Source organism: Calonectris borealis, chromosome 19 (assembly GCF_964195595.1).
Source record: "Calonectris borealis chromosome 19, bCalBor7.hap1.2, whole genome shotgun sequence".
NCBI lineage: Eukaryota > Metazoa > Chordata > Aves > Procellariiformes > Procellariidae > Calonectris > Calonectris borealis.
Window position 1 is genome coordinate 7,708,317 of NC_134330.1, and position 26,361 is coordinate 7,734,677.

General features: G+C 43.8%; 1 protein-coding gene across 7 annotated transcripts in view; it reads left to right on the forward strand.

Moving 5' to 3' along the window:
* AP2B1 (adaptor related protein complex 2 subunit beta 1) overlaps positions 1–26,361 on the forward strand; it is an 80,807-nt gene that overhangs the window by 12,629 nt on the left and 41,817 nt on the right. For all 7 annotated transcript variants that reach the window (XR_012676615.1, XM_075168860.1, XM_075168855.1 and 4 more), the window contains 8 exons: positions 10,139–10,329; positions 12,476–12,697; positions 13,594–13,714; positions 15,944–16,039; positions 20,750–20,865; positions 21,990–22,155; positions 22,676–22,774; positions 25,794–26,053. Coding sequence is in view for 6 of the 7 variants with exons in the window: in XM_075168860.1 (XP_075024961.1) it covers positions 10,139–10,329; positions 12,476–12,697; positions 13,594–13,714; positions 15,944–16,039; positions 20,750–20,865; positions 21,990–22,155; positions 22,676–22,774; positions 25,794–26,053 (1,271 nt within the window). In the remaining variant the exon portion in view is untranslated. The remainder of the gene's footprint in view (positions 1–10,138; positions 10,330–12,475; positions 12,698–13,593; positions 13,715–15,943; positions 16,040–20,749; positions 20,866–21,989; positions 22,156–22,675; positions 22,775–25,793; positions 26,054–26,361) is intronic.

The following is a 26,361-nucleotide window of genomic DNA, read 5'->3' on the forward strand; positions in this document are numbered from 1 at the left end:
TGCTGAAAAGAATGGTACAGATGGATCTATCCTTCTGTAAATGGTGCATCTCAATCGTTGCAACCTGTTAGCTAAACTCATTCATATTTATAATATAAATGTTTCTCCTCTTTCGATGACTTGTGGAAATAGGCAACATTAGACACTTAATGAAGCAGAATTTTGTAGACAGGGAATCCACACTTGTTCCCTCTTCTGAGAAATGAGGATTTTGAGCAGGAACTAAAAAAACTCCTGTTGAAAAATAATCTTCAAGAAGGGTTTTATTATGGTTTTGTAATTGGCTGCCTCTAGCACATGAGTAAGCACTAAGCATTCTAGCTGGGTGCTGGGTAGAGTAACAACTCCAATCTTGCTAATTGCGTTGTAATTGTGCAGAGATCAGGGTGCATGTTTCTATCAGCTCAAATCACCCTCATCATAATGATGTCTGACTAAGTTGGAGGTGACCTTGGAGGTCAGAAACATTTTGGGTTTGGGGTTTTTTTTTGTTGTTGTTTGTTTCATATTTTTGAACTAAGAGTTTATTATCATAGAATAGTGCAAACAGAGATTGGGGATGTTCAGAGCATTGCTCTGAGGTCCTGTTGAGGTGCTGTAGGTGCACAGCCAAGGTGCTTTCCCCCCTTTATCTGGGCTTTTTGTTGTCAGGATCTGGCCTTTGTTCAAATGCAGTAATACAGTGATCTTTTGAACAGGTGTAGGATTGCACCCTTCCAGATGAGCTGGCTGTAGTTGCGATTAAAGGACTGACACCCGAGTCTGCTGGTTCACTAGCTTTTTCTGAAAAATCTCTGTGGTAGCTTTGCAGTTTCTCCTGGGTGAATTAATTCAAACTTCTAATCGCATATATAGATATGGATATATATGGCAAGTTACCAGACGGGTTGGTGGCTTACTACATTTCGGCTGAGTTATCTGAGATGTCTTACCTTGTACAGGCAATGGGCCAATAACGCGTACAAGTTCAGTTACTGGGTGGTTACACTGCAGAAGTTTGATTGTGGACGGAGTCTTTAATCTCATTTTACAGATGGGCGCAACGGGCTTGTGGCTGCTCTTTGTCTCTTGGGATCCCGCCGAAGAATTTGCCTCCATAGAGGGAACCCTCATTTCTTCCCAGAGCTGTGTTAGGGCAAACCCGTCTCCTTTTTTGCTCTGCATTTCCTTGCATGAAGCTCAGCAGAACCAGGTCTGGAAGAATATAAAGTTAGGGCTTGGCTGCTTTGGGCTGTCAGTGTGCTGCTGGACTTATTCAGTCCTAAGGGCCTTTCTTGCTGGTAGCTTTGGTATAGCACAACTCGGAAAGCATGTCCTCCCATAATCCTCATGTTGTTCTAACAAAATACGATTTCAGTACAACATCCCAGGATTTTTATGTACTCTTTATACATGGGATGGCGGATTACTGCAGGACACCATTCACACCCAGCAGCAGCAGTAGATAATAGTGGGGCGAGAGAGGTAGGTCTGTTATACACCTACTGGTGGCCAGAGGCTCTCTGAAATCTTGAACAAACTTTTTTTCTTGTTCCTGATACTGTCTTGTTCTGACATTTGTGAATCAGACCTAATGACTGACTGTTCATCGTTGGAGCAAGCGCTGAGCCCTGGTGATGCAGAGCAAGACCACGAGATGGCAGCAGTTTAAAGCAGAACCAGAGCTGTTGCTAGTTAGACACCTTATCTTGTACCTAGTTCCCTCCTGGCTCTTATCACTGCACTTCTTGGGTTTCTTCAGGAATGTAAATATTAGCAGAAAACCTAAGGGGAAATCCATCTTAAGCCTTACTGGTCTTTTAATATTTGAATGGAACAACCTTTCTCTCCAAATATTTTCAATCCTCGACCTTCTAGGATAACTTTTAACCCATGGAATAGTTTTCTTGTCAATCTACCCATTATCCACATGGATTAAGTTAGGTTGATGCCACCTTCTCCCAGTTCTTTTCTAGGTGCTGTTGGGTTTTTAATTCCTTCTTGTAGCATTTCTTCTTCCTCATATTCTGCGTTATCACTGTGATGCGCTGGATCAAAGCTTTCATAGGTGTGGCTGTTCTGCTCCTGTGTTTCCATGGGCTGTATAGACATAGCACTTTTGTGCTGTCCAATAATATGTCATGTTTTACACCGTCTACACATCACAGTTTATTGGCAGATACACTATTGTGAATCAATATGGAGGAAACTGAGATCACATAACAAGCTGATTAGTAAATACACTAGGTGTGTGGAATATAATTAAACTCTTTTGTTGTGCCTGGGTTTTTTTTTTTTGCCTTTAGCATTTTATAACCTGCACTAAGAAGGGAATGTATCGAGCTCTGACAACTACAGGTGGCAAGGTCCGTCTTGACCTAATCAGAATTCCCTCTAGCAGTATTGAGTTTCTAGTTCACAGACGAGACTAAAAACCTATTGATACAAATCACAGTGCTTTCTTGTCTCTCCTGCTGTGACTGCAAGCCATGTAGGTTCCTTCTCTGCCAGCCAGAACTTCAAGGTGTATGTTTGGGCTTCCTGGATGACCTTGTGGAGGAAGAAGGTCCTCATTTCGTTCTTTTTCCTTGTTCTTTTTAGCTGGCAAGCAGTATGTCTTTCTGAGACCATGTCCTGAGGAATGAGCCTGTTTAGAAATAGAAGCAGCTTTTGCCTCCTGGGCTGTCCTCCACTGTATATTTTGCAGGAATTTTATCCCTCTTTGTTTGTGTAATAAAGCTGAGAAATGAGCCCCTTGCTGAGAAACTGTTGGTGGTCCTCTGAGTCCCAAAAGGACTTTGTGGGAGGCAGTCTGGGACATGGGACTTTGCTTATACAACAGGGAGTGGAACATGACCTTCTTTGTAGGCATAGGAAAGCGCTTGTTCCTCATGGGGAAACCTGGACTTCTCACAGCTGTGTTTTTTTCCCCTCTGCAGCTGATGTTTTATCTAGTACAAGGAGTGAACCACCACTGCTGGATGAGTTCACGATTCCTGCTTGGGAAGGTTGTAAGGACTTGAAAATTCACATCCTAGTATGAAGCTGAATATTGCTGGGAGCTGTGGGCTGTGCCTCTGCAGCATGTTGGGGGCTGCCTCCAAGATACCCTGGCTGCCTCACCGGCCCTAAAATGTCCTCCTTCTTTTCAGCCTAGGTGTTCCAGAGTGAAGGCTGTATCTTGAAGTCCCCCAACAATGTCTGTGTTGGTCCTGTGTGTGGTTTGGGTTTTTTTAATCTTTTTGTGCTGCAGGTGGAGATGATATTTCCTTCTGGGAGACACCTGATGGCATTTGTAGACATCAGTGGTGGCATTTGTTTACCCAGTGTTGGATATGTTACAGTGAATGAAACCATTGCTTAGAGGCTGATGAAGAGTGGTGCCTTCACTTTGGGGCCCTTTATGGGGCGTTCCTGCTGTTTACATGAGGCTGCCCAGGAGGGAGAGCAACACTTTTTGCAAAGTAAGCAGACAGCTAGCAGTAGCAAGCTGGAAGTTAAATAGGTAGAGGTTGCAGAGAAGACTCTATAAAACAGTGGCTATGTTAATATTTGTGATGGGATGCTTGAAAGAGGCAATGCGGGAGATTACCAGGGGAGTTCAGAAGCCAGCTTGTGTGTCTGTGTTGCAGCAGTCAGGCTGCAAAGATTTAAACTGGGGGAGGAGGGAGAGCTGCCGTCTAATCGATGGCATGGCTTCTGGTTGGCCACTCTGACTCCGCTTGCTCTGCCGGTGGAAACCCACTTTAGGCTTCGGGCTGAGCTCCTGCAACTGCTTCTCCAGAGGAAGGCTGCAGTCTGACTTACTGAGGAGCTAGTTTTTTCTCCAGGTTGTCATCCTAAACAGGTCTGAGGGAATTTCAGTGCTGTATGTGGGACCTGATTTTTTTTGTTTGGTTGGTTTTGGTAGGCTTGTGGATGATGGATGCTGGTCTTGAGCACTTTCTGTGGAAGCTGTGCTTTTCCCTGCCTTTTGAATACTAGCACTCTGGCAGAGAGATGCAACGAGTTTGTATGATAATGCATGAATTTCCATGACTCCACAGTCTGTCCTCCCAGACCCATCATTGATAAAGCTTAATTGACAAATTCATCCATCAGAGACCTGTCTCCTTCCAGTTACTTCCACCAGTATGTGTCTAATTTCCAAAGTGTTAGTCTTGCCAAATAGATCATTCCAGGATCTCTAATATCAATCAGAGTGCTGGGGAATTTTGTTGACATGTGTCAAGATGTTACATTTTCAGTCGGGGGGAAAAACCCACCTGCTAGCTGTTGACAAGCACCATTTGTCACAAAACGCTGTGGCTATGATGTTGTAACTCTGCACCCCCCTTTTTAGGGCTAAGGTTTTTGTTGATGCTTAGCTGGTGCCTCTCTTGTAAATAGCTGCTCGGATGAGAGGCAGCCCTGCTTGCCACTGGATGGTGCCAGTGAGAACCTCTGCAAGGAAAATTGCGAAGGGCCTTACAAAAACACCTGCAAAAGAAACCTTCCTAATGTGTGATAGGTGCCTGATCCAGGCTGGGATCAGACCCCGGTGCTTTCTGGAAGAAGTGTAGGGGGTTGCAGACCCTCAGTGGCTTCTTGTAGAGCTTAGTTTCCTGCACTGGGGAACTCAGCTGTAGCAAGGAGAAACCCTTTGTGTTGGAGCCATGCCTGAACAGCTGCTTAGCCCCGTACCACAAGAGGTTCAACAGTTGGGAGAAGTATGGTTTCCTGTCCTGCAACTAACACATTCTGATTTTGCAAGGACATGAGAGCAGGAGTGGTGTTTTAGTCTGCCACAAAAGTGGCATTTTTCTGCAGTGCACAGTAGGAGCAGGGAGGTGCAAAAACCAGTTAGGGCAAACACGCTGTGGGAGGCATAACACTTTGACTTCCCTTCCATTGCCACCTCCAGAAAAATTCATCCCGCTTGCAAAAAGCAAGCAGGAGGTCTTCCCTACCCAGGCAATTTTCGGGACGTGGTCAGGAACTGATCACGTATCCAGCAGCGCGGTTCCAGACATTTAGGCACTAAAGTACAACCTCCTGCAATGGAATTAGTGGAAGATGAATGACTTACCCAGAGTCCTGGAAATCTGTCACAATTAACGCTGAACAGGTGAGCTGTTACTTTCCAAGACTATTCATAGACTGGGGATGTGTTAGTCTCCCAGGGTTTTAATTTAAAGCCGTATATGTTACCTGCATTAACAGTGTGAGAGGTTCATATAGGCTCTCTGACTTGCCTGCTTGGGCCACTTTAATAGTTCATAGACCATTTTTAGGGAAGCAAAGTAAAGGGGGGCTCGTAGATGAAAGATATAATTAACATGAGCAGAAGTAGGGGTCCTGTACTCAGGAGAGAGAGCTTGTCTGTGTTGGTACTTGTTAGGGACCTTTCAGGCACACAGCATCGTCTGTGGCCATGAAAACAAGTGGCCCTGTGAAACTCGCATCCATGCGGATGCCCCTAATATCCCATCTGGGAGTCTGTGCTTAATGACACGAACGTACCATGCAAGCTCAGCGTGCTCTTTGAAAATGTCAGCACCTCTCCGTTCTCGAAAACATCACGTGGTGCCTGGCTCTCTTGAGGGTAGGAGCCTCCAGCTATGTGGGGAAGGCTGCCTTTTGTCAGCATCTTTTCAGAGCCTCTTAATTTTTCCTCCTTTTCTTCATTTTCTCCTTATTTTAATGGGATGGTAAGCCAGAGGTTCCTGTTTTAAGTAGCAGAACGTTGTATTTCATTAACTCCATTACACACTTGGTTTAATTTCCAATTAGCCTGGGATGCTAGCAAAATAATCTGATTGCTTTGACTGTTTGGCGTTCTAGATCTGCCTAGCTTCCCTCCTGTCCCCCCAGCCCCTGCAAAGCTTTCCCGTGTGGGTTGATAGGCAGACACTCAGGTTTTCACCCACCCCCTTTCCTCCTTGTTGATGTATTTTATATGATTTGCTCTGAGCTAAAGGTTTGAGCTGCCAGAAGGAATAACTGACAAATCAGTGTTCCTACCTCTGCAGCTCTCTGTGAGGTCGGATCTGGTCTCTCTGGCTGCAGAGGGGGTTTGTCTGTAGGTGGGTTTAAAAATGTTGGGTTCTTGTTAAATCTGTAATGTAGTTTTAAGTGCAGGGTTTATTTTTTTCTTTTAAGAAGAGCCTGTGAGATTTAGTTATCCTCATCCCAATGACGCTTCTCCTAGAGTCTAAATTTGTTGGGAAATTCAAGCCAAAAAGCAGGTTTATTGTCATTTGGCTCGACTGTGCTCTAATGAGATGTTGCTGTGACTGCATTTGAATAATGTTGAAGTGTACCCAAGGTGAACTGATTTAAATCAGTTTAAAAGCAAGCCAGGAACCTATTATTATTATGATTAAATCTTCAATCTGCTCTGCATTTGTACTTTCTAGGTGGTTTTTTTTAGGCTGATTCTCATTGGTTGGTAGCTGTTAGCTTAAAGACGGTATTCTTAATTGCGAGTCAAGAGAGGCATTTTGCCGTGGAGTTAACTTGTAAGCTTAAGCTTTTAAAAGCTTTTCCTGTTCATTAATTGTTTGGGCTCACATATCTTTGGCTAGTGGATTGACCTCGTTTTTTTTTTCATTATTTTTGAGAACTAAAGAAATGTTAGTTTCTTGTCCTTTTAGTCTCCTTCCAATCTGTGAAATGAGTTATCCAACTCCTGGTTGGTTTCTCATCAAAATGAACTTGTTGCATGTTTTGAAAAGCAGAGAATACTTTGTTTGCTAAAGAAACCTATGGCTTTTTTTCTGTAGCCAAAGTAGGGCATTGGCTGTGAAACTTCTCCAGATCCATGGAGGACTTTGTCCTCTAACACTTGTAAAGCTTTATCTTTACTTTTAATATGTCCCCTAGTAAGTGTATAATCATTGCTATTTATTTTCAAGGTAACAAACCCAACCTGTTGTGTAACATTTTATGACTTTGTACGTTGTACTTGCTGTTCAGTGCAGTTGGACTTGACTATCTTGTGTTGCTCTGTTAAGGAAGAACTATCAACAGAGTTGAAGATTTAAGGTGCAGCTTTGATATTGTAGATTTTCTTTGGCCAAAACATCTTTCTAAATATTTCCAATGACATTTATGTGACTGCAAAAGTATATACTGGGTTACCAGGTGATGTAATACGTGAATTGGTGTTGACTGGTTCTTAATGGACATTTTTCCCCATACCTGAGTGATAACTGTTAGTATCCCGAACTGTGGACAACGCTTCAATCTTTGTTTACGTGTTGCCTGAGCCATCACTTAGTGAGAGCTGTCAGCAAAGTAGGAGTCGTTGTGTATTGGAATCAAACTATGCAGTGCCGGCTTGTATTGATCTATGTTCCTGTCTCGTAATGAAGCCAATGGCAGTGCCAATGAGGAGAGGTGAGCGTGCATACTTGAACCAGTGTTTATGTTGGACTGGTTCCTGAAATCTGTTTTCATTTCAACTGTGCTGTGGCTGTGTAAAAAGCCTTGAAGATGCTAATTATTTTTGTTGGCATACCATAACATATCAATATGTTCAGTGCGAATCGCCAGCAAGTACTTTTTTTTTCTTTTAATAAATGTTGCTTAAAGTTTGAAGATATTCCCCATCCCTTCCCTTATCCCCTTTTGCTTTGTTTATCTTCTTGTCACCAAGTTGACAGCAGCGCTGTTCTGCTACTGTAGAAGGTGAGGACCCGCTGTAATTGTGGACGATGAGACTGTATATCCCAGCCTGTCTGGCAGAACTGAGCTGCCACCAAATGTTTCATAGCCCCTTCCAGTCCTTTTTTTGTAACACCCAAGGAGACCACAGGCCACACTCCTAAGTGCATCTTGCCATCTGACGCTCTTTCTCATGGATGCTTTTCATGGAAATCTGACATCTAGTGGGTTGCCATGGAGTGTCCCATCCTCAGCTTTGATTTGGACACTTGCATTTACGCTGCCACACTAGTGAAAAGAACCCAAAAAGAACCTAAAAGCAAAACCTTGTTCACAGTCAGGTCTCTGGGTTGGAGCTACTGTGTACCAGGCAGCCCATGGTAACAGCATTTCTGTGCATCCTTTGCCTGTGACAAACTCAAAGTGATAGACTTCACTTACTCTGCAAGGAAAGAAACTTAAGTGCAGCTGCTTTGACTTGTACTTGCCCCAGGGCTTAGGATATCCACACGGCCCGATTACTGCAACCAAGGTAGTGCCTGGCAGCGCGAGTGCATTTGCCAAAGCTCAGCCCTATTCCTTAGTACAACTGACAGGTTCCTTTCTGCAATGCTTTGGCTCTGTCACTTTTTTTTTTAGTACTTCAAATTTTTTTTTCCAAAGTCCTCATTTCATTTTATAAGTGCTTTTTTATAATGGTGTTGAACTTTTCAGTTGCTTTTATGATTTGTCTTCACTTGTAAACTTCCAAAATATAATTAAATTAAACTGTATTTTACTTCAGTTTTATGCTGTGTCACATTAACCATTCAGGAATTAGGCAGATTAAATAATGGGAAGAATAAGAAGCATATTAATAAGTTACTCATTAAAACAGTATGAGAAGACAGTTCTGATTGCTAATGATTTTGGTGACAGAAGGCTCATTCAACTAATGAAATTCATAAAATCTTGGATCGAAATCCTATCTCTGACCTCTAGGTGTGAAATGCAAAACAATCAACATTACTGTGCTTGTGCAATGACTTTGGAATATATTGGTTTAATGACAAGCAGTGATGGGAACAATGCAGAGAATTTTCTGGTCGCGTTGTTCTTGTTTTCAGTATACTGCATCAAAGGAATCTTTAGTCATCCAAAGAATCAGACAATTTTAGATAAGATGTTTCTTTGCCTTAATCCCATAGAAAATAATGCTATCAATCTTCATTTTAGCAGGTACAAATTGTGAGTTGGGCTGGACATGATATACATTGTAAAATATCCTGAAAATGCCTTTTCATAGGGTATATCAGTTTTGTGTGTCAAACTCAGGCTTAAATCCCTTTTCTAGTTAGTTAAAAAATAAGAGACTTTTGTCTTGTCTGCAAATTTTCTATTTTTGTCTATATATTCAGCAACTCTTCTATTTTAAAAATCTTCACATGGCATCTGTTAGAATAGCTGTTGAACTTGACTATGGAACTAAGAATTAGAAATTTGTGTTGCACTCCCACTTCTCGCTCTTGTCAAGCTGGACCCTGGACCTCCTCTCTGTTTCCTTTCATCCATGCTTAGAAAAGAGAAGACCTTATATAGTCTTAAATGTAGCAAGAATATTTTCAGTGATGAGTTGTGCGGGAGTGCTTGCTTTAAAGGGACTCTGTAAAGCAGACAAATGGATGCTATGGAGACTATTTGGAATTGAAATATGTTATTAAAAATTTAGTAGGAGTTGTCCGTTTCAGGGAAATCGTGTGTTTGCTTTCAGACTGGGTGACCTGACAGAATTGCTACAGAGCTGAAGGCTGCCTGGCACCTGACATCTCCTCTTAATGAGGAGACAGTTCTTCTCATTTCTCGGATCGCATTAAGCAATGTGCCGCGGGACTGCCAAGGGGAAATTGGGCAAGAGGCATCCATTCCTGAATGAGTAGGGCAATTAGAGGTTTTGAGACCTTGACTATATCAGTTGAGCATCTCCTGGAAGTGGGGGGAGATGGTGCCTCCTTGAAGCGAGCCAGGGTGGAAGTCTGGAGCCTGCAGGAAGGCGAGATGTTCTTGTTCCATGTGGACGCTCTCTGATGCCATCTCTAGCTTCCTCCAGAGTAAAGTCTGTTGTGAGGCCCTGGTCCCAGGTCCCCATTCTGTCCAGAGGCAACTTTAACTTTTGTTTATCTTCAACAAAAATACTTTCAAGTTGTAATTTCTCTAGCAAAATGCTCTTTGAACCCATGCTGGCTTTTCATGTTTCCTGTGTGTGTCAGCCCCCTCCTGATGTGCTGCTATTCTTTCACTTCCTCCCCAAGAGACTCTTCAAATTTTGGCAAAGTCAAGCTTTGGGCTCTCCAGGTTGTTTGTGAGATTGCACGGGGTCCCTGAAGGCTCGGATGACTGACATGGCGGCTGCTGCTGAGCAGCTGAAATCCATGTTTTTTTCCCATGTGTAACTCATGTTATGCCCAAGTTAATCCCTGCCAAGCCACTGATGGCATGCCCAGCAAAGAACACATCTTCTTGTCTCTTCTCCCAGGTGGTAGCAAACGCTGTGGCTGCCTTGTCGGAAATCAGTGAATCGCATCCCAACAGCAACCTGCTGGATTTGAACCCTCAGAACATTAACAAGCTGCTGACGGCTTTAAATGAGTGCACGGAGTGGGGCCAGATCTTCATCCTGGACTGTCTGTCCAACTACAACCCCAAGGATGATCGTGAAGCTCAGAGGTATGCTTCTTCCTGCTCTTTGCATGGGCCGTTTAAGGTTATTCGGTAGCAGGGCACTTGCAGGCTTCTGGCAGCGTTGCAGCTCTGAAAAGGGCTTGTAATAACAGGGGTCTCTGTTCAGGTATGTAACAGCACAAATAAGAATTGAAGTAAAAGAGGTTTGAAAGGGAGGCAACTTTTGGTAGTTTGGGCTGATGCTGGAAACCTGCCCCTTTGCAGAACGGCTTTCACTGTTTATCATTTTTTTTTTTCACTTTTTCCATTTAAAAGGCTAGTTCTTACGGGAACTGGCATTACTGAGAAGGGATCAGCCCGAGACCAAACGTATAACAATGGTTGACCCATCTGGAAGCATTGTTTGGAGGATTTTCTGTTTTAAAGCAGAGCTTTCAAATCTGGTTTTGCTACTTTGAAAGGCAAGAAGCCCTTATAGGTTTGGGGGCTTCCAAAGTACTGCAGGTCTGGGACTGGAATATTTTTTCCAGCGAAAAACTAGTCTGTGATATGATAGAACTGAAAATAGAGATAAGAAATTATTTTTCTTATCGCTCCAAATTCACCCTTGTGCTTTTACCTTTAGCTGCAATGACTAAATGTAAATACAAAGATGTTAGGGTTTAGGTAGTGGGGTGTTAATTTGTGCACTTCAAGCCTCCTCCTTGTCTGTATCCAGAATCACAAAAAGTCAGATTCTTTACCGAAGAGAACAAGGAACCAGCAAGGAAAATTACTTGGAACAGGGGAATTCTCAGACTTGATATATTTCATGTAGATGATGTTGGGGTGCAGAGGGGGAGGAAGGGCCACAAGCCTACATGCAAAATCCTGGGCAGGCCTTTTAGAATTCGATGGGTTTTGTTGACCGTTTTTAGAGGCACAAGAGATAATTCACTTTTTTTAAAAAGCCTGCCAGTAGTCTTGCTGATTTCCCCCCCCCCCCCCCCGCCTCCTTCCCCCTTGTGCTCTGTTTCTGTGCCAGAAACAGCTATTAATGAGTGCTAGAAACCTGCAGAGATCTCCAGGGTGTTAGGCCAGTGTTATCCCAGCTTTGTCAGAAAGGGACCGCTAGTTTGAACAGCTGTGAACATGTCCCAGTTCCTCATCCATAATTCCTCTGAAGAGCAGTGTATAAAACTGGATGGGCAGTAACTACTTTTACTCCTTTGTGTGGAGTTTAACTCTCGGAGCCTGCCTTATTTCAGATAGGAGAATGACAGCACCTAGTTTTATATAGTGTTCTCCTTCACAGCAAGGCTGGTGTCATTATCCCTGTGCATGGAGAAACTGAGGCACGGAGAATTGAAGCAGCTTTGGCACGCCAGGTGACCTTGGGCAGTGGCAGCTGGGAGCTTCCCCCAGCTTTGACTTACAGACTCCTCTGCTCTTCACTTAGCCATGCTGCTTCCCTTCCGGGTGGCTGAAAGCAAATCTTTCACGGAAAGAAACTTTGAGGCACAGATGGGAACAAGATTGTTCTGGGTTAGCAATATGCGGGAGGGGGTGGGAAGAAACTTGACAGATGCTGTAAGAAGGACCATATGAACCCAAACTTCCTTTCCGCTTGGGATGGGTTGTTTAGGATCCTGTTGATCATAGGATCCACTGAGGCAAGTGGTGAAGCTGAGATTTGGGAGGGCATTTAAGTCACTTCTTCCCTGTATCTTCAGAGTAACAGAAACCTTTTTTTGCAGAAACAAATGGTTGAAATGGCAGCAACCCCCCGAGCAAGCCAGAAGCATGTATCACCTCTGAATGATTATATGGGGGCTAAAGTGTTTCTCTCATAGCTGTTTTGTTAAAGTTGTGTTTGTAAGTGACAGACGAGATCACAGAAATAGAGAATACTACCAGGCAAAGGCAGAAAGCACTAATAACTGAACATGCGTTGGGACTGTAATGCTGAGAGACGGAAGAGTTCCTGAGCTAACTGTGGCAGGAGAGAAACTTGAAGCTGTGAGAGAAGTCGTTTTTGTTTGCTTCCTGCTGTGTTCAGGAAAGCAGGCCTGTTCATTGTGACAAAACCAAATCAAAGAAGTGTCTCAGGAAGCTGTCTTCAGCCATGTACAATCTCCTAAATTCAGATAAGATCTGAAATATTTGACATTCTGAAATACACGTGAACCCTTTCTTACTCCTCTGTCTCCAGTATTTGTGAACGGGTGACCCCTCGGCTGTCTCATGCCAACTCAGCAGTGGTACTGTCAGCGGTGAAAGTCTTGATGAAGTTCCTGGAACTTCTTCCCAAGGACTCAGACTATTACAACATGCTGCTGAAGAAACTTGCCCCTCCGCTGGTGACCCTGCTGTCTGGAGAGCCTGAAGTTCAATATGTTGCCCTGAGGAACATCAACTTGATTGTGCAGAAAAGGTAAAGCCTCGGGGGGGGGTGTTATTCCTGGGTTGTCGAAGGGCATCTGGTTATCTCAGACCTTCAGATCTTTCCATACACACAGAACTTCATTTCATCCAGGTTCAGATCCCTCGAGGGACGGATTAAACAGTCTCATGACTCTGGGAGCCTGAGTTAATTTTCTTTACAGCATACTTGTGATACCAGTCTTGTACAGTATCTCTTTACCTGCCTGTCTCTTCACTGCCTTTTTAAGAGCAGTAAGAACTGCCCTCTCATTAGACTCTAAATCTGATTGCAAATAGTAAGGAGGGTGTAACCATGCAGAACTGTAGAAACTCAATGTGTCTATGCTATTCTCTTCAGCATAGAACAACAGGCTGGTGACATACTGATGTACAGTGGGTGGTTTTTTTTCACCAGTTTACTCCCACGTGCATGTTTAAATACTGTTGTTCCTTGATGGAAAGGTGGGATAGGTTGGATAGCACTTTGTGATTGTATTCAGGGCAGAGTTACTGTGCACTGGCATCTTGCAAGTGAAAGTAGAAAATGAGTTTGTAGGTGGGTTTTGCATTGAGATGAGGATGTTATTCTTTCACTGAAAACACTGACGTCCACTGACTGTCTGCAGTGGTTGGCTCAGCAGTTCAAATGGAGGAGGTAGAGATGTAGGCATAGTTAGAGAGACTTGAATTCTGCATTTTGCATTTAAACAATCTTTCTCTCCAGCCTTCTAACTTTCTTAAAATTGTTGTTCTCATATATTTGTTTGCATGTCCTGGACACAAAATGACACCTTTCTGTTTCTCTGTGAATGTTCGGGTAGATTTCTAAACAAAAGATACCTTTGGTTAGGATAGAGCCCATTGTTTTTACCAGTCTTGAGTGAAACAACGTTATGTTCCCTCCAGGCCTGAAATCCTGAAGCAGGAGATCAAGGTGTTCTTTGTGAAGTACAACGACCCTATCTATGTCAAACTGGAGAAACTGGACATCATGATCCGCCTAGCTTCTCAAGCAAACATTGCCCAGGTCAGCTGAGGAACCTCCGATGTGTTCTGCGTGTGTTCTGGGGATGGAAAACCTTTTCATGGTCCTTGCATGAGGATGTATGCAACTACTGCTAGTGTTGTCCTGGCTTTTAGGCATCACTGTCCCTGGTATAGTGCTCTTTGCAGCTCCTTAATGGGAGGTGTTGGAGTTTCCTCCATAATTTAAATGTTAATAGCATGGTATGTCTTGCATCATAACCATTAGGTAGATCTTGTTTTACAGATTACAATTCCAGGAGGAGAGCTGATGTCTCCTGTCAAATGAGTCACCGCTAGTGCTGAGGTTGGAATGAGAGGCTTGTTTCAAGTGAGAGGGGTGTGCCTGTAATGGAGACATTCAGAAGGGCCAAACATTACTGAAGGGTGAATTTCAAGTGTATTAGTTAAATTGTTAAAACCTTGCATAGACACTCTTCAGAGCTAAAATAACCTTTATTTTGCTTAACTTGCTTTCAGAGTGGAAATTGCACAAAGCTAAAGCTAAACTGAGTTGAGACTGCTTTACAGTGTAGATTCTCCATGGATTTGATGTAGTTTTAATCCAAATTCCTTTCTTAAAGGAAGTGTTCTTGAGTGCCACCCTGGCCACAAGACCTAACACTAATGCAGAATGATTAATGCCTCTGGTTAGTGCTATTATTGTGCTATCCTAATTGTCACAAAACAATTTCATTTAATGTGACATTTTTAAGCAGCTTTCTTCAGCTCTCTCCTCTGATGTTTTTTTGGAACAGAGCAAGGTAATTCATGCCCCTTTTGTGCTGGGGACATGGAAAACATTTTAAAAATCCGTTTCCATGAGAATGTATTCAGAATTTTCTATTTATCTCTGGTAGGCTCCATACCAATTTTAATGCATAATGTTTAGATAATGCAGGTTGTTTGTATGAAAGGCAGTGGTGTCTGGAGGGCAGAGTCTGGGACTGGGATCTGCAGACTAATGATTGAATCTCTTCCTGGTTCTAAAGAGGCATTCCTAAAAACAACCCAAGCTTCATCAGAAATATGCCCTGAAATGAGACCCAAGGAGAGCAGGCTTCTACCCGCATCCTCCCTGTGCAGCTTGTCGAGACTCTTCATCCCCGTGCCCGTTCTAGACCAAAGCAGCAGAGTGTTGAATCTGAGGCGCTCAGAATTGGGCAGTATTTGAAAAGCATAAGCTGCTAAACCTGCTCTAAGTACTGTGCAATACAGTCCATCCAAAGAAATAATAAAACTTCAAAACACAGATGTCCTGTCTACTCCTTGCAGATTTATTTGTCTGCAGTCTGGCCCTTCAAGGCCTCTTTATCTTGTCATTGTTCCGAGCAATTGGTGTCGACTAGAGATTTTTCAAACAACTGTCTCGCTTTGTGCTGTTCACCTCTCCTTTGCAATCTATTTGTGACATCACAATGAAATCCCTGATGTCATGTTTGACATGAGAAACTGAAACAAATGAGATTTTGAGGGAATATAAATTGTGTAGGGTCTTTTTTTCAAAATCACTTTTTCTAAGCTAAGTGATTTGTTTAAGGCAAAGTAGCTTTTTAGTTAGTGGTCTGTATGATCCCAGCAGGTCCTGGTTTAATCCCTTGTTCAGTTTTCATTAGCAAGAAAACTGAGACAAAATAGTAAATCTTATTCTTAAGAGGGGAAATATCTTCACGCTGTTATTAGTCTCTGTATAGGTGTTCCAGGGTGTCCTCAGATCTCCTCTGCATCCTTCTTTTGGATCCAGTAGGGATCCAGAGGTTCAGAAATCTCATCTCAGCACAGAAAAGGAGAGATCAAAAATGGTTGTTGTTGAGAGCTTTGCATGCAGTGAATGTAGAACAATAAGTACAACAAACCATACATAAAATCTATGTGCATGGATGTGACCCCTACTTCACTGTATTTTCAGTGTAAGAAGGAATAGCAACATTTAAGTTTGGCAGGGCTGATTTTGCACCCAGCTTTTGTTCAGGGGAATTTGAAAATAATCTAGACCGAGCCATCTTTTGGCTTTGACCAGCCTAAATCAAGTCTTGCTGCCTAATCCAAGCCAGTGGGTTTCAGAGAGAGAGATTGATTGCAGAGTTTGACTGTGTTAGCTTGCAACGTGTGTGGCTAGCTGTGGAAGAATACATTCTGCTCGTGTTCTGGTATTCAAGTAGCATCGCTTGTCAGAGTGGGATGTTCTCTCTGTGTGACCCCAGGGACTCACGTTGGTGTGCTTTCTCTGCAGGTCCTGGCAGAGCTCAAGGAATACGCTACTGAGGTGGACGTTGACTTTGTGCGCAAGGCTGTCCGAGCAATTGGGCGCTGTGCCATCAAGGTTGAGGCAAGTATCTGAAACTTGAGGTTTTCTGTGGCTCTCTGTCTTCAAAAACAATGACGGGCTTTGCCATCTCGTTGCCATGTTATGCAAATTTTCTTTGCTCCTGTGGTGGCAATCAAGTGACCTGGATACATCATGCTCATGGGCAAAGCCCCAGCTGAACAGTAGGGCTTGTGAGCTCCAGTTGAGTACATCACAGGAGAGTGGTGCGCTCCTCTCAGGCCTCAGCTTGCAGGCAGAGCAAGGCAGCTTGATGGAATATTTTATTGTACTGGCTTCAATGGAACAATGACCACTTATCCATGAGGACCTCCTTTAATAGCTGTGGCCTGACCTTTTGAAGGGGTTGTGCAGAGAAACTCAGTATTATGAAATGTTTTGTGTCCCCCCTGTTTCAGCTGAATAGAACACATGCATAGAATTAAAGAGATTTGGGGCACTTAAGTGCAATTTGCACAAACATAGAGTGACCCTATCTGTTTATCTACTGTTAAAGGTCCCTATAGCTTGTAGCTTCATTTGGGGTGCGCTCTCTTCAGCCTAGATGCTGACACAAATAAGTTCCCAAGAACCTCTGCAGTTATCCAAAACAACAGTCTGAAATGTCCCCTGCTGGTTGAACATCCACCAAAATGCTCATAATAGAGCTGTTTGGGTTTTTTTTTTTTTAGTGATGTCCCTGTTAATTTCCCTGTAAATTAATCTGATATGCCTGACAGGAGCTCAGAAAGCCTGTGAAGAGAGAGAAGGCTTATGCTGTGGTGTTGGTACTTTTCAGTAAACTGATAACCGAGTGCAAAATGTCACATAAGTGGTCTAATTTCAGCTAAGCTCATTTAGCTTTTGCTAAAGTGTGTTCCCGTGAGTGTTGCCTGACAGCTGATTTAAATAAAAACCTAATCATGCCTGGCTGAGTATAGTGTCAGTGCACAGGTTTCCCTTGTTTCAGCTAAACTACTGTAAGTCTATGTAAAGAGGACACCAACTTCTGTCCTTTTGTGAGAATCGACTGCCCATGCAGCCTTCTCTTCCTTCCTTCAGCTCTTAAAGGCTTATCATTGCCATGGGCTTTCTTTTAAGTGTGGCCCAATAGAGCAGGTGATCGCTGCCTCTGTTTTGTGTCTGCAGTTCAAAATACTGGAGTGCTCCTTCCATGTTGCGTGCAGGCAGGAGGCTCTCTGGATGGAGCCACAGCAGTGACAATAGAAAATGCTCTTGAGCATGGAAGAGGGCTACTGAGAAGTTAAAAGAAGCTAGTGGCAGCCCTTTTTGTGGCAGTGCTTGTGCTGGGTAGTGGGAGTTTGCTTTAGTTCTCAGTAGGGACTTTCTCGCTAGGATTTGGCCATGTGTCTGTCCTAGTTTCACGTGAAAGGTGGTGTATTCCTGCAGTATCAAGGTGGTTTTAGAAGTTTTTACCCTTTCCTGCCCTCATCCCCTACATTCTTTCTTCCCATCCCTGATACCATGACAGTCATATTCAATATTCAAAGGACTAATAATAATGTCTCAGCAAATTTGCAGTGACCCTCCAACTGTGTAATTGCGTCTCTCAATAAGCAGTGTTAACCTTGATTTTTAGCAACGCTCCTTTGAAGACACTGCTGCTAAAGATGAGGTCTGTTTACTACTCTGACAGGAGCCAGATTTAAAGAGGGCAAATATAGAACAACTCATTACAGTGTCCTCATCTCTAGGTTAATCCCTGTCCCCAGTGCATCTGTGTTTACTAGAGGCTGTTTGCACTGTGAGTTATGACTAATGGAAGAGCATTCTCTCAGCCATCAGTGTCCAAGTTCCCAAAGCTTAGAAATCTGCTTTTTGACATAGGGCACAGCTGGCGGGAGCTGTTGATGAATGAGTATTCACAGGGAACCTCAGCTCTGGCTTCAAGGATCCTACCTTTTGTCTAATTGTCTCTCCTAGAAGAGTAAGACAGTAAATAGATTTGTCTGCTGTGACGTGCGCCGTAGAGCAAGTGTGGCATTATCTTTGCTGCGCAGCAATGCATGGTGCTAACAGCAGAGGTAGCGCTCGTTTTGGAAATGTAAGCAATACCCATGCTGAATAGCAAGGCTGATGGATTTTGCCCAGGCTTAAGTAGCCATATTGGTTTGGGGGATGTCAGAACAACATCATTTTGCATGGATGGACTAGCTGGGCTCAGAGTTAGCTTGAGTATGTCTACAGCAAACTGTGTGGTGTAGCTAGACCTGACAGCAAGAGGTGAAGGTATCTGGCTTGTGCATCGGTTTGCTCCATTGACAGCCCTAGATGAAGTAGTCATCTGATGCTTTGGTTGAAAGGAAACAAAGCACCACTCCTAAGGGAAAAGGAAATTAAGTGGATGCAGTAAGAATAATTATTCCTCTGGAGTAAAGGAGAAGCAGAAGGAGCCATATTAGAGGGGGATTTGTCTCGGTTCCAGGAGATTCTGCCAGCAGCCTGGTTCTTGGAAATCATTGAGGGTCATGGCTGTGAGCATGGTATATGCTACCTCAGTAATCTTGTGGGCTTTCATTTGGTTTCTACAGAAAAACAGAGCAATTTTGACGTTGGTTGGTTGTCCTTCCTCACTCCAACTTGAGAGCTGTTCTGGTTGGAGCACTCTTTCATCAGTTTGCAGAGCACTGCAGTCCCCAGGGATGTCCACCTTCAAATAGCAACATGTTTACAAGGGATGGGGTGAGCTGAGATGTATTTTGTCACAGGGAAATTTCATTAGAGGGATTGCTCTACTATGGATGTGCCCATATGACTGCTCACTTGCCAAGGGACTCTTGGGCTAAAAATCAATACTGCATATTTCAAAGTGGATGTTGTGCTCTTCCTGGAAAAATCACGTTTTGAAGTGTCTAAAGAAAAGAAAAATAAACCTTAATTTGCTTTTCCTTGAATTCTGCAGCTCTTAAAGCTTTGCTAGTTGTAGGCTCTGACAGGGCTGGACTGCTTGTTGCAAACAGTGACAGATGCTGTAGGTTCTGTAGAGTAGAGTTGGCTTAGGAGAGATTTACCCCAAGTGCCCCTTAAGGCCACTTGTTAAAACATCTAGTGAAAGTTGTTGAGAAACTGGTAACAGATCAAATTGCAAGCTCTGAAGCATCTTGCAAGGACTGTCAGTGGGGTTCCCACTGTGAGCGATGTCAATCTGTGTGGAGCCAGGTCCATGGTCAGTCTCCATGAAATGGAAGTGTCTTCCAGGTCACAGGCCTCAAATCTGTTCTTGAGCAGGAGAGGAGATCGGAGTAGGACATTGTCAGATTGCCATTTCACTGCCTCCATAGTGGCATAGTACCTGTAAAGCCATGCTGAGGAGAGAGAGGTATCACAAAAAAATCTTATACCAATCATATAATTTTATGATACCTCTCCTTACTCTGATACCAATTGTATTGGATTTTTTTCTGTTTGGTGTGAATTTCAGGGGAGTGCCAGTTTGCAAAGACAGAGCAAACACTGGTTTGTAGTGTCTCCTCTCTTGGCTGATCCCCATGCCAGCATTGCCACTGTTTGTGCTTGTAGGCTGTGTTTGTAAGACACCACAGCTAGAGTCATGAGGGCAAGAAATCACCAAGAGGTTTTAGTCTCTGCTTGTCCCAAATTCAGCTCTACAAGTCTTGAGGTTTGTCCTTGAGATTTTTGCCCATTCTCAAAAAACTGATTCCTGTGACTTAAATGCCATTTCATTCCTCCTCCTCCTGCCCAGCCTTCAAGGGCTCTGAAAGTGAAGGGGACTATTAGCTCACGTCAGCTGAAAAATCCACCTACGTTGCTATTGTTTGTGCCCTGTGATATTTGTCTCGATCCTGAATGCTTTATGAATCTTCTGATGGTGACTGCCTAGGCAGTGTCATGAGCAGTCTGCTTCTCACGTTAATCACCAGCTGTGTAATGAGGCTTCATATGTGCTCTGCTAATAGCCAAATCGCTGTCCTTATTTGAGACTCTCCGGTGCTGGAGTTGGTTGCTCCTGTGATGTCCTGCCTTACTGTGCTATTTGGGAATAGACCTCCCTGAATTATTTGTCTCTAACTCCAGTTCTGGTTCCTGGAGCATGCCAGTGTCCAGTCCTTGTTACCTTACAGTGCCTGTAGCTGGGAATTTTGAACTAATTAATGTGAAAGCTGCATTAGCGACAATTGGATTTCTATTTATAGCTGTATCTTCACATGGTGCTAATGACCTCACCCCAAAAATACTGAACCTTTTGCTGGTGTGAGCTGCTTTTTGCTGCTGCTCTTGCAGTGTGATTGACAGCATGATTTTCCCCTGCCTTCTAGCTTCCCCAGACACCTTCCAGCAGTCCCTGTCAAAACTCTCCCAGCTCTGGTTGCCACAGCTTGGACAAGTCCAAGAGAGCTTATTCGGTGGCCTGTTTCAATTGCTAGCCAGCCAGAGGGTGGTGTAAGTAGTAATGCAGGCAATGTTCTTAAGACCTCTTGTGTGGTGATCCAGTTATCTACTGGCACGGTTGCTTCAACTGTTGCTTTTTGCAGGAGCTGGAGTCAGCTGGTATCTCCACTGTCAATACACAAGCACTTGTCAACCCGTAGGTTTTTTCTGGACATGCATATTGAGTTGGTAGCTGTCGTCCTTTTGTTTTCCCCCTCTGGGCCTTTTCTCATGTGCATGCCTCGTTCCTCAGCGTGTGCTGTGGGCTGGGAAGGAGTGTTTCTTCAGCTTGTTTTAATTGTTTTGTTCTGTTCTTCTCCCTAGCAATCTGCAGAGCGCTGCGTGAGCACACTGCTAGACCTCATCCAAACCAAAGTCAACTATGTGGTCCAGGAGGCCATTGTTGTCATCAGAGACATCTTCCGCAAGTACCCCAACAAGTATGTGATAGTAATATAAGATTTTTGGAAGCCGTTGTCTGCTAGCATCAGAACAGAGCAATGTAAAACTCACTCAGCATAGCTTACCAGGGCTTTGAGGCAAAGGTGGCCGTTTTTCTGAAGAGCAGCGTCCATTCTGATTCTAGCTCCTAGTACAGCAGGATTCAGGTGTTGACTCCGGATGAGGTATCAGCTTGACACATTATTAGTTTGAATTGAAAGCTTTTCCTTCCCCACTGTTCCATATTGATGCTGAGTATAAGCCTTAATCAAAAGCTAGTAAAGCTCTCACAGAGAATGCCAGAAGGAAAATTTGACCAAGTTTACAGCATCAGGCTTCTCGTTTGCTCGTCCCTTCTAGAAGGCTTATATACAAGGCCATGAAAGTTCCTGGCTCTCATGGTCTGAGATCCCAGTCAGATTGTGCTGAACAAAGCGCTGCTGGCTTTCTCCATCAAGCCTTCTCTCTGGCTTGGGCAGTACTCAGCTTCTTTTAAGCTGTTTCTGCACTAAGGTTTTGTCTCTTCAGCTACAAAACAGCAGCAATGTCTTTCAGCAGAGACTTCATGATCACCTAAAAAGTAATATGGGACATCTGCAGGCCTCTCTGGCAATTTCTGCTGTCAGCTACAAGATAGATTGCCTGCTTATGACAGGTATACCCACGCATGGGAATAGGGGAAGCTAAATAATTAGTGCGGGGTATTGTCTGGTTTACAGCAAAGCCTTTGGGGAAGCATAATATCCAGTTTAGAGTTACCAGTCTGAAGACGCCAGCGAGGCTGCAGGATCTGACACAGACTCACGGTTTGAACTGTTGGATCAAATGTTCCCTTTAGCAAAACAGAGAGGGAGGCAGCTATGTCTTGAATTCCACATCTGGGTGGTCTTGCTGATTAACAAAACTGCAAAGCTCTTGAGGACCCTGTGAGATCTTAGTGCTCAGCTTGGAAAAAGAAAAAGCCTAGGAATATCTTCTGTAGTTGAGTGAAAATGCTGCTTGTTGCATAGAAATACAAGACATTGTAATTCAGTGCAGGATTCTCTGCAGAATGGTGTGGGCAGAGATGGAGTAACACAAGTTGAATTCACCCCAGTAATCCACCTGTACTCTGACAAATCAGGTATGAAAGCATCATTGCCACTCTGTGCGAGAACCTAGATTCCCTGGATGAACCAGATGCCAGAGCTGCCATGATCTGGATAGTGGGCGAATATGCAGAAAGAATTGACAATGCAGATGAGCTGTTGGAGAGTTTTTTGGAGGGCTTCCATGATGAAAGTACTCAGGTAAAATTGTGTTGTGCATCTTATCTGTAGTGTTTCATGCAGTGTATGTATGGGACAGATGGTAAATATTATTGCAGTCGTCAGAAAATAGCTCCCAATAAAAACTTCAGTATTTGGCTAAAATAAAACTCTTAAGAGTCTGTAGACTTGCTCTGTTGTCTGTATCTTCCAAACTTCTCTTCTTGGAAAGATAAGACGGAACAGGAGGGGTTTCTAGATACTGCATACTTCTTGGGGGAATAGCACTACTAGGGACCAGAACATACCGAAAAATAGTGATGAGATGCATAAAAGTATGACATAGATCTCAGTGTGCTGATCAGGGGTTTGTCTGCAAAAGTGTTTTGCGACAGGCAAGAGCCTGAGTCTCATTGTACTGGGTTTCACTGGCAAAGAATAGTGTAATGCTGTTATAAAGCATAGGACTTGAGTTTTACATCAGTAAAGGATGTTGAGACTTGGGAGACATTTCTAACGCATGAATGAATTTTCTAATCTCTGCTGTGTCCCTTTCTCTTAGGTGCAGCTCACCCTACTGACTGCTATAGTGAAGCTGTTCCTAAAAAAGCCTTCCGAGACACAGGAGCTGGTTCAGCAGGTCCTCAGCCTGGCCACGCAGGTAAGCCAAGATATCCAGTGAACCAGAGCTCTCCGGACACTCTGTTGGCCTGCCATGTGGTGTCTCCCATCTGCCAGGCCCATCAGCTTTGCAGTAGATAGGATTCAAGCGTGTTCCCCTCTCTCCCAAAGAGACTCCATGTAAGAGCTGCTCTGTGCCTGTTACCATGCCATCTGGCATCTGCTCTCTCCTTCTTAGCTCTTGCTTCATCCTACTTCCTTCCCCGTTCCACCACCAAGTGAAAAGTTAGGGACAGGGTAGAGTTATGAAGAAACCAAAATGCTTTCTCCTTGAAGGTGGCTTGCAGTTAAAACATCTGGAGCTATGACAGAGGGAAAAGGCCTGGCAAAGACTTTGTTCTGTGATCAGCAAAGCTTAAGCAGTGCTATGAAAAAGAAAGAACTGAGGTTTGGGTTTTTTTCCTTTGTACTTGGATGCTGTCAACCAATGTGGCAGCTTTGCTGGAGGCTGTTAACAGTGGGTTAAGATCCCGGATTCATTATACAGGAGGTGCTCAGTTACGAGCTCAGATCACTGCAGGTAGGGCTGGGCTTGAGCTGGCAGACAGAAGTGCTGCGGTTGTGGAGGACAGAAGTGGAGATGTCCTGGTGGCAGGAGTGGGTAAGACCTCAGCCAATCCTCCTACACTCCCTGGCTGTAATGACTGGGGTAAATGTGTGATGGCGTAGTCCAAAAAGAGCAGCTCCTCTCCAGACCTGCTGTGTCAAGTGATGAAAATAGTCTCCCAGCTGTTCTGAATGGGCTTGCAATTGTTTCTGAGCAGAAAACCTGGAGTCGATCATCAGCTGGCCTTTTTGGTCCTCTCTGCTGCCAGAAGTCATGGCTGTGGACTTACTAGTTACTTAAAACATTTATTCATCCCTTTGGGGGTGTTGCACTGGTCAGTGGCAAGAAACCTGTGGCCTGCTTTTCTTGCTTCAAAACCTGCTATTAGGCAGGCTCTCAGCTCCCCTTTAGAGAGGGGTGGGCCAAGGGCATGCTGTATCATTTGTCTAAGCCAGCAGAAGAAAGGTACTAAGTGTTAAAACCCACTATGCTGAGTCACAAAACGCTTAATGGCACCCTAGGAATATAATAGGCGTCTGTTTTTTCTCTGTTTGTCACAAATGTTGATTCAGTCTGGCTTCTTTTATTTTATATGAATAATAAGTCAATGTAGGATAACTGGCTGTAAAACACTAAAAAGCCTTATGTTTCAAGGTCTGATTGCTAGGTAGGGATACTGTTTTTCACTGGAGTGGGAGAGCAGTTACACGTGTGTTTCTTTCCCCAGCTTAGGTATTGTTGCACTTTGAGTGTCTCTTAGGGTATGTCTGCACAGCAAACTGCAGGTGTGATTGTAGCGGGAGCCAGCTTAATCCAGCCAACACTGGTAAAAATAGCAATGAAGCAGCTGGGCATGGGAGGGACACAGATGTGTGGCAGGGATCAAGGTCCCTGGCAAGCTCGTAACCTAATGGATGGCCCAGAGCCTCTACACCTCCATTGCTGTTGTCTGTCTGGCATGGTGGGTAACTAAGCTAGCATGGGTTCATTGGTACGCACCACAGGGGTGCATGCAGACCCTGGAGAGCGGAGAATTGGGAGAAATGTGGAAAGGGAAGCTCTGAGCCTCTTGTTCCAGTAGATTTACTGAAGTTTCAAGTCTCTTTATTTGGCTGTGAGAAGAAACAGTCAGGCTTGAAGCTGTATGTGCCTGCAAGTAGATAGGAGCATGTGGTCTTTTATGTCTGCCCTTGCAGAAGCCCTGCCTGATCTTGAACTGCCTGCTGCAGGCAGGATGCAGAGATTCTTGTAGGAATTGTTAAGGGTGAAGGGTGTAAAGAGTCCGCAACTCCACCATCAAACTGAAAAACAGCACTGCAGAGAAATCTATCAGTTGACCCAGACGTTGTATCTAGGTCCTTACGAGCAAAATGAGCTTAGCGTGCTCAGCCTCATTACAAATAGAGGTTTTGCTGCATGCCTGAGAATGTATTGAGACAGAGGGCAGAGAGGCACCTTACAGCAGGTCAGTGGCAGCGTGAATGAGATCACAGAAGAGGAAGAGAAATGCCAAGGAGGAAGGCTAATAAGGTGTATGATATTTTGCCAGAATTTTACGGGAAAAAAACCTCAGAAACATTTACCCTGTTATTCTGCTGACGTGGGGATTAAAAATCCCAGCTCTTGTTTCCATAAACAGTTCAAACATGTTGCACTACAACATAAAACCACACCACCTCCCTCTCCCTAGAACATTAGCTGCAAACTATCACCACTCACTTTGCTGCTCTGGGCAGAGCTGTTGGAAAAGGAGAGAAATAATTAGTGCTTCATGCAGAGGCAGAAGTATCTGCAGTAAAACAAGGGTATTATTGACAGCTGGAGAACTGATGAAGTATCCTAACTGTGTATCATTAGCATCTTTCCATACTTCATTAGATAACTAAAATGCAGGATAAATAAGATCTCTTTTGGTATGAAGAATACTGCTTATTAAGATCCATCCTATAGCTCTGCAGGGTCTTTTTGTCCAGCAGTGCCCTTGGGTAAGTCATATATTTCCAGGAATCTTAGATCATTGTTACAATGTGCATTATTGCATGTCTACTCCTAGTACGTGACAGACTCATTTCGTCTCATGTTCTTTTCTCCTGTCTACACCCCCTTGGAGTTTTCCTAATACTTACTGTTTTGTTAACTGGCAGGAGAGTTTGGAAAGCAATTGGTAGCTCTGTGGGTTAGGGCAATTGTGGGATGTAAAGCCTAGGCTTTTTGCTCCCTGACCAGCTGAGCAGGAAGCTAAGCATTAATACTTTGGTTCTCATTTTTAATTTTGGGATGTTCACCACGACAAGCAGTTTGTAATATCATTCTGAGATTGGTGATTGTGTCGCTTCTGGATGGTTGGGGTTTTTTAATCCAGCAGAATCACTGCTAGAAAAATTAAGTGATTACGGGTTAGTCCGTAATTAGTCCCCTTCAAACCTGTGACTGGTGTATTGCTTTATCTCAGGATTCTGACAACCCAGACCTGCGGGATCGTGGCTACATCTACTGGCGCCTGCTTTCAACGGATCCAGTGACTGCCAAAGAAGTGGTCCTCTCAGAAAAGCCACTTATTTCTGAAGAGACAGATCTGATTGAACCGACTCTACTAGATGAGTTGATCTGCCATATTGGGTCTCTGGCTTCCGTGTACCACAAACCACCCAACGCTTTCGTGGAAGGGAGCCATGGGATCCACCGCAAACACTTGCCGATTCACCATGGAAGGTAAGCTGAGGCAACTGTGGTGATAATGGGCAGGATTGGTTGGTTGTTTCTAGCAAACAGACCAAAAGATGCAAGGATCTTTTATAACACAGTAGTGTTTTTTTATCGATGTCTAGGGGCTTGCAGGTCATTCAAGGAGCCATTTCATTGTAGGATTTAATCCTGGGTATGTAGTTTCTGAGGTCCTGGGTCAGAAGACAGAGAAAGTATCAAAGTTCTTGTGTGAGGAGAAGCTATAACGTTTATTGGAAAGACACTGGCTATAAGCCCTCTTAACATGAGAGTTTGAATAAAAAAGCAGAATCTGT